A 12,539-nucleotide genomic window follows, 5' to 3' on the forward strand; every position below is an offset into this window, starting at 1 on the left:
CTGATCTCTCCCTCCTAACCCCATTCACCTGCCTTCCCCCCATAACCACTGACACCCGTACTAATCAAGAATCTATCTATCTCTGCCGTAAAAATATCCACTGACAAGGCCTCCACAGCCTTCTATGGCAAAGAATTCCACAGATTCACCAGCCTCTCCTTCCTAAAAGAACGTTTTAGAAATTCCTTCCTAAAAGAACGTCTTTTCATTCTGAGGCTATGACATCTAGTCCTGGACTCTCCCACTAGAGGAAACATTTGTGATATTCTGACTGAATGTAAGTACCCTGTCTAAAGCTAGCACACCCTGCAAAGCAGAGTTTGTGTGTGTGTGTGCGGGAGTGTGCGCATGTGTGTGCGTGGCATGTGTGTGCTTGTGTGCGTGTTTGTGTGCGTGTCTGTGTGTTCGGGGTGTGTGTGCGGGTGTGTGCGCATGTGTGTGCGTGGCATGTGTGCGTGTGCGTGTTTGTGTGCGTGTGCGTGTGTGTCTGTGTGTGGGGTGTGTGCGTGTGTGGGTGTACGTACATGTGTGGGGGTGTGTGTGCGGTGTGTGTGTGTGAGTGTGTGTGAGTGTGTGTGTGGCGTGTGTGGGGTGTGTGTGTTTGTGTGTGGGGTGTGTGTGTGTTAATGTATGTGTGTGTGGTGTGTGTGTGGGGTGTGTGTGTTAATGTATGTGTGTGTGGTGTGTGTGTGGGGTGTGTGTGTTAATGTATGTGTGTGTGGGGTGTGTGTGTGTGTGTATGTTTATGTGTGAGGTGTGTGTGTGGGGTGTGTGTTAGTGTGTGTGTGGTATTTGTGTGTGTGGGGGGGTGGGGGGGGGGGGGGGCGGTGTGCGTGTTTATGAGCCCATAATTACTTTACCATGAAGGCAGGCTGTTCTGCGCTGGTTAGAATATTTCCCACACCGGCTAAAGGAACTCTTGAGCACCAAGTGTTCACTTGTGTTTGTTTCTTTGAAACAGCTGTTGTTGAAGGACATGGTTGTTCCTGTTGAAGGAAAACGTTGAATTGTATAATGAAATTCACGGTGATTAAAAAATATCCTAAGTTCCATTCACAAGCAGCAGACAACAAAATCTCCTGGTGATTAAGAGATAAATTATTTCCATAGGAAATGGCTATTTAGACAAAAATGTAGTTAGAAGTCTGTTTATTAGCAGGTAAAAATGTATGTGTCTTTCACCATGTATTAAAATAGGCAAATATTGACCTGATAAACATTTAAAAAAACACTGCAAGGAAAGGCAATCGATTAAAATTAGTTTTATTAACTGGAAAAAGAAGTAATGTGTAGGAAAGAACTGCAGATGCTCGTTTACACCAAAGATCCATCTCTTTGGTGTAAAAGGAATCGAAAGGGTCTCGATCTTCAATGTCATCCATTCCCTCTATCCAGAGATGCTGCCTGTCCCGCTGAGTTACTCCAGCATTTTGTGTCCATTAAAATAAGGAATTTATTCACTTGCACAAAAATAAACATGTGGAGGAACTCAGCTGGTCAGGCAGCATCTGTGGAGGGAATGGACAGACCATGCTTCGGTGGGTATCCTTCTTTAGATCGATCAGTTCGAAGAAGGGTGCTGACCCGAAACCGATGGCACCCATACTAATCAAGAATCTAACTCTGCCTTAAAAATGCCCACTGACTTGGCCTCCACAGGCGTCTGTGGCAAAGAATTCCACAGATTCACCACCCTCTGAGAAATCCCTCCTCTTCTCCTTTCTATAGGAATGTCCTTTTATTCTGTGGCTGTGACCTCTAGTCCTAGACTCTCCCACAACTGGAAACATCCTCTGCACATGTACTCTATCCACACCTTTCACTGTTTGATAAGTTTCAAAGAGGTTCCCTCCCTCATCCTTCCAAACTCCAGCGAGTACAGGCCCAGTTCCGTCATACGCTCAATTTGAGGAGAGGTCCTCTGATCAGCCCTGTGTTAATAAACATATAACCTGGTTTTAGTGATGTCAATTGAATTTTTGTTTAGTTTTGAGATACCGCGTGGAAACAGGCCCTTCGGCCCACCGAGTCCACACTGACCAGCGATCCCCACACATGAATACTAGCCCTACACACACTCGGGACAATGTTTACATTTATACATTTACACCAAGCCAATTAACCTACATACCTGTATGTCTTTGGAGTGTGGGAGGAAACTGAAGATCTCGGAGAAAACGTTGCCTGGGTTTCAACAACTAAGTTACAGAGAAAGGTTGAATAAGTTAAGTCTTTATTCTCTGGAGCGCAGAAGGTTAAGGGGGGACTTGATAGAGGTCTTTAAAATGATGAGAGGGATAGACAGAGTTGATGTGGACAAGCTTTTCCCTTTGAGAATAGGGAAGATTCAAACAAGAGGACATGACTTCAGAATTAAGGGACAGAAGTTTAGGGGTAACATGAGAGGGAACTTCTTTACTCAGAGAGTGGTAGCGGTGTGGAATGAGCTTCCAGTGGAAGTGGTGGAGGCAGGTTCGTTGGTATAATTTAAAAATAAATTGGATAGGCATATGGATGAGAAGGGAATGGAGGGTTATGGTATGAGTGCAGGCAGGTGGGACTAAGGGAAAATAATTGTTCGGCACGGACTTGTAGGGCCGAGATGGCCTGTTTCCGTGCTGTAATTGTTATATGGTTATATGGTTATGCAGGTCACAGGGAGAACGTACAAACTCCGTACAGACAGCACCCATAGTCAGGATGGAACTGGTGCTGTACCAGTACGGTAGCTCTGTACCTCGGTACATGTGACAATAAACTAAACTCAACTCATCATTCCCTGCATATCTATGTGCCTATTTCTTGAATGGCCATATCGTATCTGCTTCCACCACCACCCCCGGCAGCGCATGCTAGGCACCCATCACCCTCAGTGTAAAATCTTACCCTGCACATCCTCTTTAATCTTGGCCCATCTCACTTTAAACTATGCCCTCCAGTCTGTGATATTTCCTCCCTGGAACAAAGGTTCTGACTGTCTATCCTGTTCATGCTTCTCATAATTTAACATACTTCTATCAGGTCTCCACTCAATCTTTGGCATTCCGTAGAAAACGATCCTAGTCTTTCCAACCTCTTTTACTGCACATACCCACTAATCAGTCAGAAGAAGGGTCTCGACCTGAAACGTCACCCATTCCTTCTCTCCAGAGATGCTGCTTGTCCTGCCGAGTTACTCCAGCATTTTGTGTCTATCATCAATTTTGGTAAACCTCTTCTACACCCTCGCCAATGCCTCCACATCCTTCCTGTAATGAGTCGACCAGAACTGCACACAATACTCCAAATGCAACCAAACCAAAACCCTACAAAGCTGCATCGCGACTTCCGCACTCTTATAGTCAGTACCCCAACATATGAGGGGAAGCATACCATATGCTTTCTTTACCACTCTCTCTACTTGTCTTGCCACTTGCAGAATAAAGAGGATATATATACATGTACAGAGTGATCAGCAATGATCTTGGGTTAAAATGATTCTATACATAGACTATGTTCAATGCAACCCGCCCGGTAGGCGTGGCTTGCCCGCCATGGATGTCCACAGGGTCTGAGCCGCCAGAGCGAGGATGGACCCGCGAGCAACCGTTGAGGAGTGATAGACACAACATGCTGGAGTAACTCAGCGGGATGGGCAGCATCTCCGGAGAGAAGAAATAGGTGATGTTTAGGTTCGAGACCCTTCTTCAGGCTGAGCATCAGGGGAGAGGGAGATGCAGAGATGAGGAAGTGTAAGGCGTGAAAACGAGACAATGGGGGTGGAGATCAAGGAAAATGTAGAATAGATCATTGTTAGCTCGGAGAAGCTGACAACAAATCAAACAGAGATAAAATGAGGTAGGCCGTTGAGGAACGAGGAAGCTGTCGGGGAGTGTGGAGGGCCGTCGGAGAGGGAGGGTTGCCTTGTAAGAAGCCAGACAACGTTTAATAAAGTTTAACGGGCATTTAACATTACCGGTCGGTTTACTTACTTTTTTCTTCTCAACGAGTTTTACCTTTGATTACCTTCGATTGCTTTCGATTGCCTTCGATTGCCTAGGATAGCATGCCGACCTACTTCGTCTAAACCTATGAGTAAACAAATATCGATTTATTTCCCATGGCGCCCTTTTTTTACTCGCGGGCATTTTTCAGCATGTTGAAAATATCGCAGCGACCTAGCTGAGGCCTCGAGTACGCGGGGACTACTCTCGAGCATGAAGGAGAGTTACAAAGACCTCCCAGGACCTCGTGTCGACCATGCTGCGAGTATAAGGCAAGGGCAAACTCGTCTGAGCTGGCGGATTTGATCGCCGCAGTGGGACAGCTCCTTACGGTAGCAACTCTACCGCTGCGCCATCGTGGCCACCCATTCTGCCGCGACTTTATTTGGATCAGCTGAACTGCCAGATACATGTCCATATGCGCCCTTCCCTGGCATGCTGGTGATTTTTGCAGGGAGAATGAAAAAATGTCTTGTCAAGTGTTACTCCAGATAATTAATAGTCTTCCACATAATTAGGAATTGTGATGCGGGGGGAATGTGCATCAGTCTCAGTTATGAACCACTAGCCTCGCTGGTATTATCAAGCTGCAGCTTTCCTGTGAACTTTTGGCCACCTGGTCATTTTCTGAGCCAGTTAATTAAATACAAATCCATTAAAAGCTTCAGTACTTCATATTACGCTGACCCCATGAACCCGTCAAAGTGGTGTGAAGACGCCATTAAATAAATACTTGCCCAGGCGGCTGGTGTAGCTGATGGCCTGGAGTTAAGCTGTGCAGCTACGCTGCTCTCACAAGTTCATAAGATCATCAGTTCTCGGAGCAGAATTGGGCCATTCGGCCCATCAAGTCTACTCCACCATTCAATCATGGCTGATCCATCTCTCCCTCTTAACCCCATTCTCCTGCCTTCACCCCATAACCCCTGACACCTGTACTCATGAAGAATCTTTCTGTCTCTACCTTAAAAATATCCACTAACTTGGCCTCCACAGCCGTCTGCGAACATGAAATCCACAGATTCACCACCCTCTGACTAAATAAATTCCTCCTCATCTCCATTCTCATGGGCCTGTCCCACTTAGGCAATTTTTCAGGTGACTGCCGGCGACTGTTAAGTTGAAAGAAATGTAGCAGAGTGTTAACAAATAGAGAATCCTAACAAAATGTGCAGGAAAGAACTGCAGATGCTGATTTAAATGGAAGGTAGACTCAAAATGCTGGAGTAACTCAGGGGGACAGGCAGCATCTCCGGAGAGGAATGGGCGATGTTTCAGGTCGAGACCCTTCTTCAGACCGAAGAAGGGTCTCGACCCGAAACGTCACCCATTCCTTCTTCAGTCTGAAGAAGGGTCTCGACCAGAAACGTCACCCATTCTTTATTCAGTCTGAAGAAGGGTCTCGATCCGAAACGTCACCCATTCCTTCTCTCCAGCGATGCTGCCTGTCCTGCTGAGTTACTCCAGCATTTTGTGTCTACCGAGGATCCTAACAACACATGTCTGGGGCTCGTGCAATTGAAGACTGTGATGTTTGTGGGACTTTCAAGGCGTGCTCGGCTGCTGTTTTAGCAGCGATAAAGTGAAGCAAAACAACGTCCCGGTCTCCGACACATTGTCTCCCGGTTTTATGATTCCAGGGGAACACAGTGGTGTGTTCCAAGTCCCAGATGGCAGATCTTCCTTGTCCCAACCAAATGAATATTTCCAGACAGCCACCCAACATCCTATTAACCCCCAGCCCTGGCTCCCATTACTTCCCAATCAAGCATGAAATTGGACAATTTTAATTCAGGCATGCTGCCCAAACCTATCAATGCATGGTCATGATATATTTGCCAGGACTGATGCACACATTTCTGATATCATAAAATGGTGCGTTACACGGCAAAGCACCTGCCACTGTGAAACATTGCGAGCAACACTACACCACGTCCCCTTGTGTGACTATGTTCATTTAGTAGGTACACAATGTTAGAACTAAAATAGCTTCAAGCACATCATTCTGTTGGAAGTCTCTGGCTGCTAATTGTAAGTAGTCAACAGACGCTATTGATGTGAAAACGCAGTTGCAGTTGAAACTCTAATTAGTTCTTTTTAAGAGACTTGAGCAGCACAGTTTCCTTTCTCTTTGGCCAGCTGGTCCACAAGTGCTAAACGTCCTTCCTTACCTGTTTTTCCAAAGACTTTGTTTTGTTTACTTTAGTTTAGTTTAGTTTAGTTTAGTTTAGTTTAGAGATACAACGAGGAAACAGGCCCTTCGGCCCTTTGAGTCTGCACCGACTAGTGATCCCCGCATATTAACAATACCCTGCACACACTAGGGACAATTTATATTTATATCAAGCCAATTAACCGACAAACCTGTCCGTCTTTGGAGTGTTGGAGGAAACCGAAGATCCTGGAGGAAACCCATGCGGTCACGCTCCATACAGATAGACAATAGACAATAGGTGCAGGAGGAGGTCATTCGGCCCTTCGAGCCAGCACCACCATTCAATGTGATCATGGCTGATCATACCCAATCAGTACCCCGTTCCTGCCTTCTCCCCATATCCCCTGACTCCGCTATCTTTAAGAGCCCTATCTAACTCTCTCTTGAAAGTATCCAGAGAACCGGCCTCCACCGCCCTCTGAGGCAGAGAATTCCACAGACTCACAACTCTCTGTGAGAAAAAGTGTTTCCTCATCTCCGTTCTAGATGGCTTACCCCTTATTCTTAAACTGTAGCCCCTGGTTCTAGACTCCTACAGATAGCACCCGTAGGTCAGGATCGAACCCGGGTCTCTGGCGCTGCAAGCGTTGTAAGGCAGTAATTCTACCGCTGCGCCACCGTGCCGCTCGTGATACTTTATACCATTTCCACCTCCCAATATGTAACGAACATTGTGACGAGAATCATTGCAAGGCAAGACTCAATGGTCTTCCCTCTGTTGTATTTGGAATTGACATTAAATAGCAGTGCTGCCTCCACACAATAAATATTAGTGATCTGGTCTCTTGCCCAGAGTAGGGAAATTGAGAATCAGACGACATAGGTTTAAGGTGAGGGGAGATCGATTTAATAGGAACTTGAGAGGTAACTTTTTCACACAAAGGATGATGGGTGTATGGAACGAGCTGCCGGAGGAAGTAGTTGAGACAAGTAGTATTGCAACGTTTAAGAAACATTAGACTTGTACATGGATAGGACAGGTTTAGAGGGATATGGGCAGGTGGGGCTCGTGTAGATGGGACATGTTGGCCAGTGGTGGCAAGTTGGGCCGAAGGGCCTGTTTCCACACTGTAAGACTCTATGATTCTACGACTATGACCATAAGGCCAGTTGTTAACTACAGTAACATTACAGTGATCACCATGCAAGATATTAAGCTGAGAGTCTTTGCGTGGGAAGGCTGCACTCTCTGACAACGACCACCATCAACAGGTCGGACAGCTGGCCAGGCTGCCGACGGACGGGGCCACGGGCGAGACGCTGCTGCAAAACTCCATTGGCTGCACTATGTCGGGACGGGTGAGGTGGGGCCGGACGCGGCGCTCTGACCCGACAGTCCCCTAGACCCAAGTAGCAGCAGTCAAATCCCATACGGGACAAACCAATTTAGCCCAATGTACAGGATGTCCCGGCTAATACGGGATAGTTGGCAACCCCACCTCCATCTTACTGTGTACGGTGTACTCTAACAATACTGAGGTTGTACATCTTGCTAGAGTCATAGAGTGATACAGCATGGAAACAGGCCCTTCAGCCCAACTTGCCTACACTGGCCAACATATCCCAGCTACACTGGACCCACCTGCCCACATTTGGTCCATATCCCTCCAAACCTGTCCTATTCGTCTGTCGTGCTAGTCCAACTAGTCCTATCCTGTCCGACTAGTCTTAATATTCAATCTATTGGTATTGCTGGGCTTATTCAGCGCACCCAACACATGCAAATCACACAGTTAAGGGCCTCTCCCACTTGAGCGTCATTTGAGCATCATTTACACAACATCATTTACGCATCACGACGCGCGTGCGTGCGTCGTGACACTCACGTGATGCGTGCATAGTGTGCATGGCGCGTGAGGAGGTGTGGTGGCCTAGGTAGTTAAAAGCCCAGCCGGCGGGCCAGCTGAGGAGTTTTGGCCCGGTCCGCGCGACGTCGCACGCAAGGTCCGGCACCCCATCCAACTCATGAACAGATCATCAGCCATGAGAAGGTGGGGTGGTGGTGGTGTCGGCGGTAAGCGAAGGTCCGAAGGTCGGACAGCTGACCAGACTACTGGCCGACGGGGCCACGGGCGAGGCGCTGCTGCTGCACTCCACGAGCTACACGTCATCAGGACGGGTGAGGTGGGGCCAGACGCGGCACTTCATACAGGACAAACCAATGTTGCCCAATATACAGGATGTCCTGGTCAATATGGGACAGTTGGCAACCCTAGTGCAGACTTGGTGGGCTGAAGTGCCCTTTACCATGCTGTAGACCTAAAACTAGACCAAAAACTAACTGAATAAACAATGACTTAAGAGTAAGATTATGTGGCAGCGCCTCCATGAATTGGTTGTGAATGAGGTGAACGGTTTGGGAGCCTGATAGTGGAGGGGATGAAGCTGTTCTTACATTTAGAGATACAGTGTGGAAACAGGCCTTTCGGTCCACCCCATACACTAACATTATCCTACACACTAGGATTTATTTTTTACCAAAGCCAATTAAAATACAAACTTGCACGTCTTTGGAACGTGGGAGGAAACTGGAGCACCCGGTGAAATCCCACGCTGTCACAGGGAGGATGTAGATAATACCCGTAGTCAGGATCGAACCCAGGTCTCTGGCGCTTTAAGGCAACAACTCTGTTTTTATTGCCAATGTCTGGGCATCCAAAGTTTAAAGCTCCTGTCAAAGAGAAAAAAGAGAAAAGGAGAATGTTGAAACAAGGAAGGCATACACAGAGTCATAGATTTATAGAGTGAAACAGTGTGGAAACAGGCCCTTTGGCCCAACTTGCCCACACCAGCCAACATGTCCCAGCTACACGAGTCCCACCTTCCCATGTTTGGTCCATATCCCTCCAAACCTGTCCTATCCATGTACCTGTCTAACTGTTTCTTAAATGTTGGGATAGTCCCAGCCTCAACTACCTCCTCTGGCAGCCTGTACCATACACCCACCACCCTTTACCACCCAAAATGTTACCCCTCAGATTCCTATTAAATCCTTTCCCCTTCACCATAAACCTATGTCCTCTGGTCCTCGATTCCCCTACTCTGGGCAAGAGACTCTGTGAATCTACCAGATCTATTCCTCTCATGGATCACCCCTCTATAAGATCACCCCTCATCCTCCTGCGCTCCATGGAATAGAGTCTCAGCCTGCTCAACCTCTCCCTATAGCTCAGACGTCTAGTCCTGGCAACGTGCTCATGAATCTATGCTGCTTAAGGCATCTATGATGATACTTCCAGCGTAACTGATGCACGACGCCTTGGAGATGGACTGGCTGGGAAGAAGTGATGGGTCAGTGTTGGACTTGGCTGTGTTCACCACTTTCTGTAGGTTCAGGCGGTCAAGAGCAGAGCAGTTGCCGTAACAGGCAGAGACATCCCATCAGAATACACACTACATAAGGTCATAAGTGATGGGAGTAAAATTAAACCATTCGGCCCATCAAGTCTATTCCACCATTCTATCATGGCTGATCTATCTCGCCCTCCTAACCCCATTCTCCTGCCTTCTCCCCATAACCTTCTTCTTCTTGCGTATGGCGTGCACAGCCTAAAGTTGTAGAACAACTGGTTTTATTTGATCTTATTTGATTGTGCACGCCGGGTTGATTGCATTCGTCAAAACAGGGCGGACCACGTGAAGGTTGCAATCTTCCACCCCACCCCAAAACCTCTGACACCTGTACTAATCAAGAATCTATCTACCTCTGCCTTAAATATATCCACTGACTTGGACTCCACTGCCTTCTGTGGCAAAGAATTCCACAGATTCACCACCCTCTGACTAAAGAAATTCCTCCTCATCTCCTTCCTAAAAGAACGTCCTTTAATTCTGAGGCTGTGACCTCTAGTCCTCGACGCTCCCACTAGTGGAAACATCCTCTCCACATCCACTCTATCCAAGCCTTTCACTATTCTGGATGTTTCAATGAGGTCCCCTCCTCATTCTTCTAATCTCTAGCGAGTACAGGCCCAGTGCCGACAAACACTCATCATATGTTAACCCGCTCATTCCTGGGATCATTCTTGTAAACCTTCTCTGGACCCTCTCCAGAGCCAGCACATCCTTCCTCAGATATGGTGCCCAAATTTGCTCACAGTATTATCTCCATCCTCTCTTCATCATCTACTGTGATCTACTGTGCTGTTCAGGGGAGGAGGGATGATGATGAACTGAAACAATCGGGAAGGATGGGTTTGTGTTATTTGGTCTCGATAGTGGACCAGTAATGTACTTTTGTTGTTGTCTTTTGCAGCCCCTTCACCCATCAGTGTCGTCAAGAAGAAGAGGATCGCCAAAAATAGCATCTCCTTGATGTGGCAAGAGCCGAACCGACCCAACGGCATCATCCTGGAGTACGAGATCAAGTACTTTGAAAAGGTAAAGTTGGAAGCCTGAAACTAACCCTGTTGCTCACTTCTGTTCCACGCCGGCTGTGGCTTCCACTGACCAATGTTGGTATGGATTTTCCAATAAGTGCTTGGGTCAATTTGCAGTCGATTAATAACCGCTGGTTCTCGGTCCAGTGATCGACAATCATTGGCGTTGAATTAGTGGTTCACAAGTGGAGCAGTAAGCTGATTAGTCCGCAAGTGCAGACGTTGATTCTGATATCAATCGAGGAATAGGTTGACGATGATTACGAGATTTTCCATTTCTTGCAACTGTATGATGGATCTGCAGTAATGCTTGGGTAGCTGACGATCCCCAGCGGTATCCAAGTTGCATTCACTAATTTATGTAACTTCCACAAACACTCCCCGCCCCCTCACCTCTTCTCCCCCCTCCCTTGTCCCCCTTCCAACACTGCACGTCGGTGAACCCGTTCCACAGTTCTTAACGATGTTTCCCTCTTAGGATCGTACTGTCCCGAGCTAACAAACTGCCTATCAGTGAACCTCCCAGCCTGAGGTCATCTGATGCTGGCCCTGATTTGTCCTGGTCTTTTCCTGCTCCCCCATCCCCGCACCTCTACAATCAGTCTGAAGAAGGATCACCACCCGAAACGTCACCGATCCATTTTCTCCATAGATGCTGTGTTACTCCGGCACTTTGTGTCTATCTCCTGCAGTAACTCCTGGCATTCCAGCTGCAGGAAGCTGCGATCAACAACTCCCGGCTTGTCCTCACCATGCAGGCTTGAAGCCTCAGGCTTCATCTTAGGGGCGAGGTTGAAGATTGAGGCCAAGAGTGGAAGAGTGGAAGACATCGAGCAGGGCCGGCAAAATGATTGGAAGTAGTAACGGGAGGAAGGGGAAGAGGAAGCAGGTGCTGAGCGGATTGAAGTGAGGCATTGAGGCAGAAGGCTTGAGGCTGGGACTGAAAGGATGGAGAGGGGGAAGAGATGCACAGTGTTCCAAGCAGCACACTGGCACAGCTAGTAGAACTGCAGCTACAGAGCGACAGAGACCAGGGTGTTGATTCTGACCTTCGGTGCCTTCAGGGACAATCTACAATCATTACCAACGCCAATTAACCTACAAACCTGTACGTCTTTGGAGTGTGAGAGGAAACCGGAGCAGACGGGGAAAGCCCACGCAGATCACAGGGCGGCACGGTGGCGCAGCGGTAGAGTTGCTGCCTTACAGTGCCGGAGACCCGGGTTCGATCCCGACTACAGGTGTTGTCTGTACGGAGTTTGTACATTCCTCCAGTGACTGTGTGAGTTTTCTCTGAGATCTTCGGTTTCCTCCCACACTCCAAAGACATACAGGTTTGTAGGTTAATTGGCTTGGTGTATGTGTAAATTGTCCCTAGTGTGTGCAGGATAGTGTTAATGTGCGGGGATCGCTGGTCGGTGTGGACTCGGTGGGCCAAAGGGCCTGTTTCCGCGCTGTATCTCTGAAATAAACGAAACTAAACTAAACGTACAAACTCCGTAAAGACAGCACCCATAGTCAGGGTCGAGCCCAGGTCTCTGGTGCTGCAAGGAAGCAACTCTACCGCAGCACCACCGAGCCTCCCTAGTAGAAACAAGGAACTGCAGAATTGCCTGAATTAGCAAGTTACTCCAGCATCTTGTGTTTTACTGAATAATTTCACAAATTGGACTCAAGACAAGGATTGCAGTGGGATTGACAGCATTTTTAATGCATGTCTGGTGTGGGAAATGACTCATCCACAACAGGACATTTCAGGATAGGAAGAAGCTAGTTCCATATTGGAATACGTCTTCCAACCCAGTACCCCTTCTCAATGCAATATTGATATTCCCGTGGATAAGCTGAAGAAAGCATCGCTCTGTGACCTGATTTCTAGACTACAGGGATGAACTAACAGTGAATATTGAAGAGAGAACAGAGAGAATATTGTGAGCAAACTTGGGCACCATAATTGAGGAA

The 12,539-nt window shown here is 47.6% G+C and overlaps 1 protein-coding gene across 7 annotated transcripts in view; it reads left to right on the forward strand.

Moving 5' to 3' along the window:
- The window catches only part of epha5 (EPH receptor A5), a 313,137-nt gene that overhangs the window by 220,023 nt on the left and 80,575 nt on the right, over window positions 1-12,539 (forward strand). For all 7 annotated transcript variants that reach the window (XR_004411473.1, XM_033018418.1, XM_033018421.1 and 4 more), the window contains exon 6: window positions 10,454-10,578. Coding sequence is in view for 6 of the 7 variants with exons in the window: in XM_033018418.1 (XP_032874309.1) it covers window positions 10,454-10,578 (125 nt within the window). In the remaining variant the exon portion in view is untranslated. The remainder of the gene's footprint in view (window positions 1-10,453; window positions 10,579-12,539) is intronic.

The sequence above is a fragment of the Amblyraja radiata genome, chromosome 3 (assembly GCF_010909765.2).
Source record: "Amblyraja radiata isolate CabotCenter1 chromosome 3, sAmbRad1.1.pri, whole genome shotgun sequence".
In the NCBI taxonomy this organism is placed as follows: Eukaryota; Metazoa; Chordata; class Chondrichthyes; order Rajiformes; family Rajidae; genus Amblyraja; species Amblyraja radiata.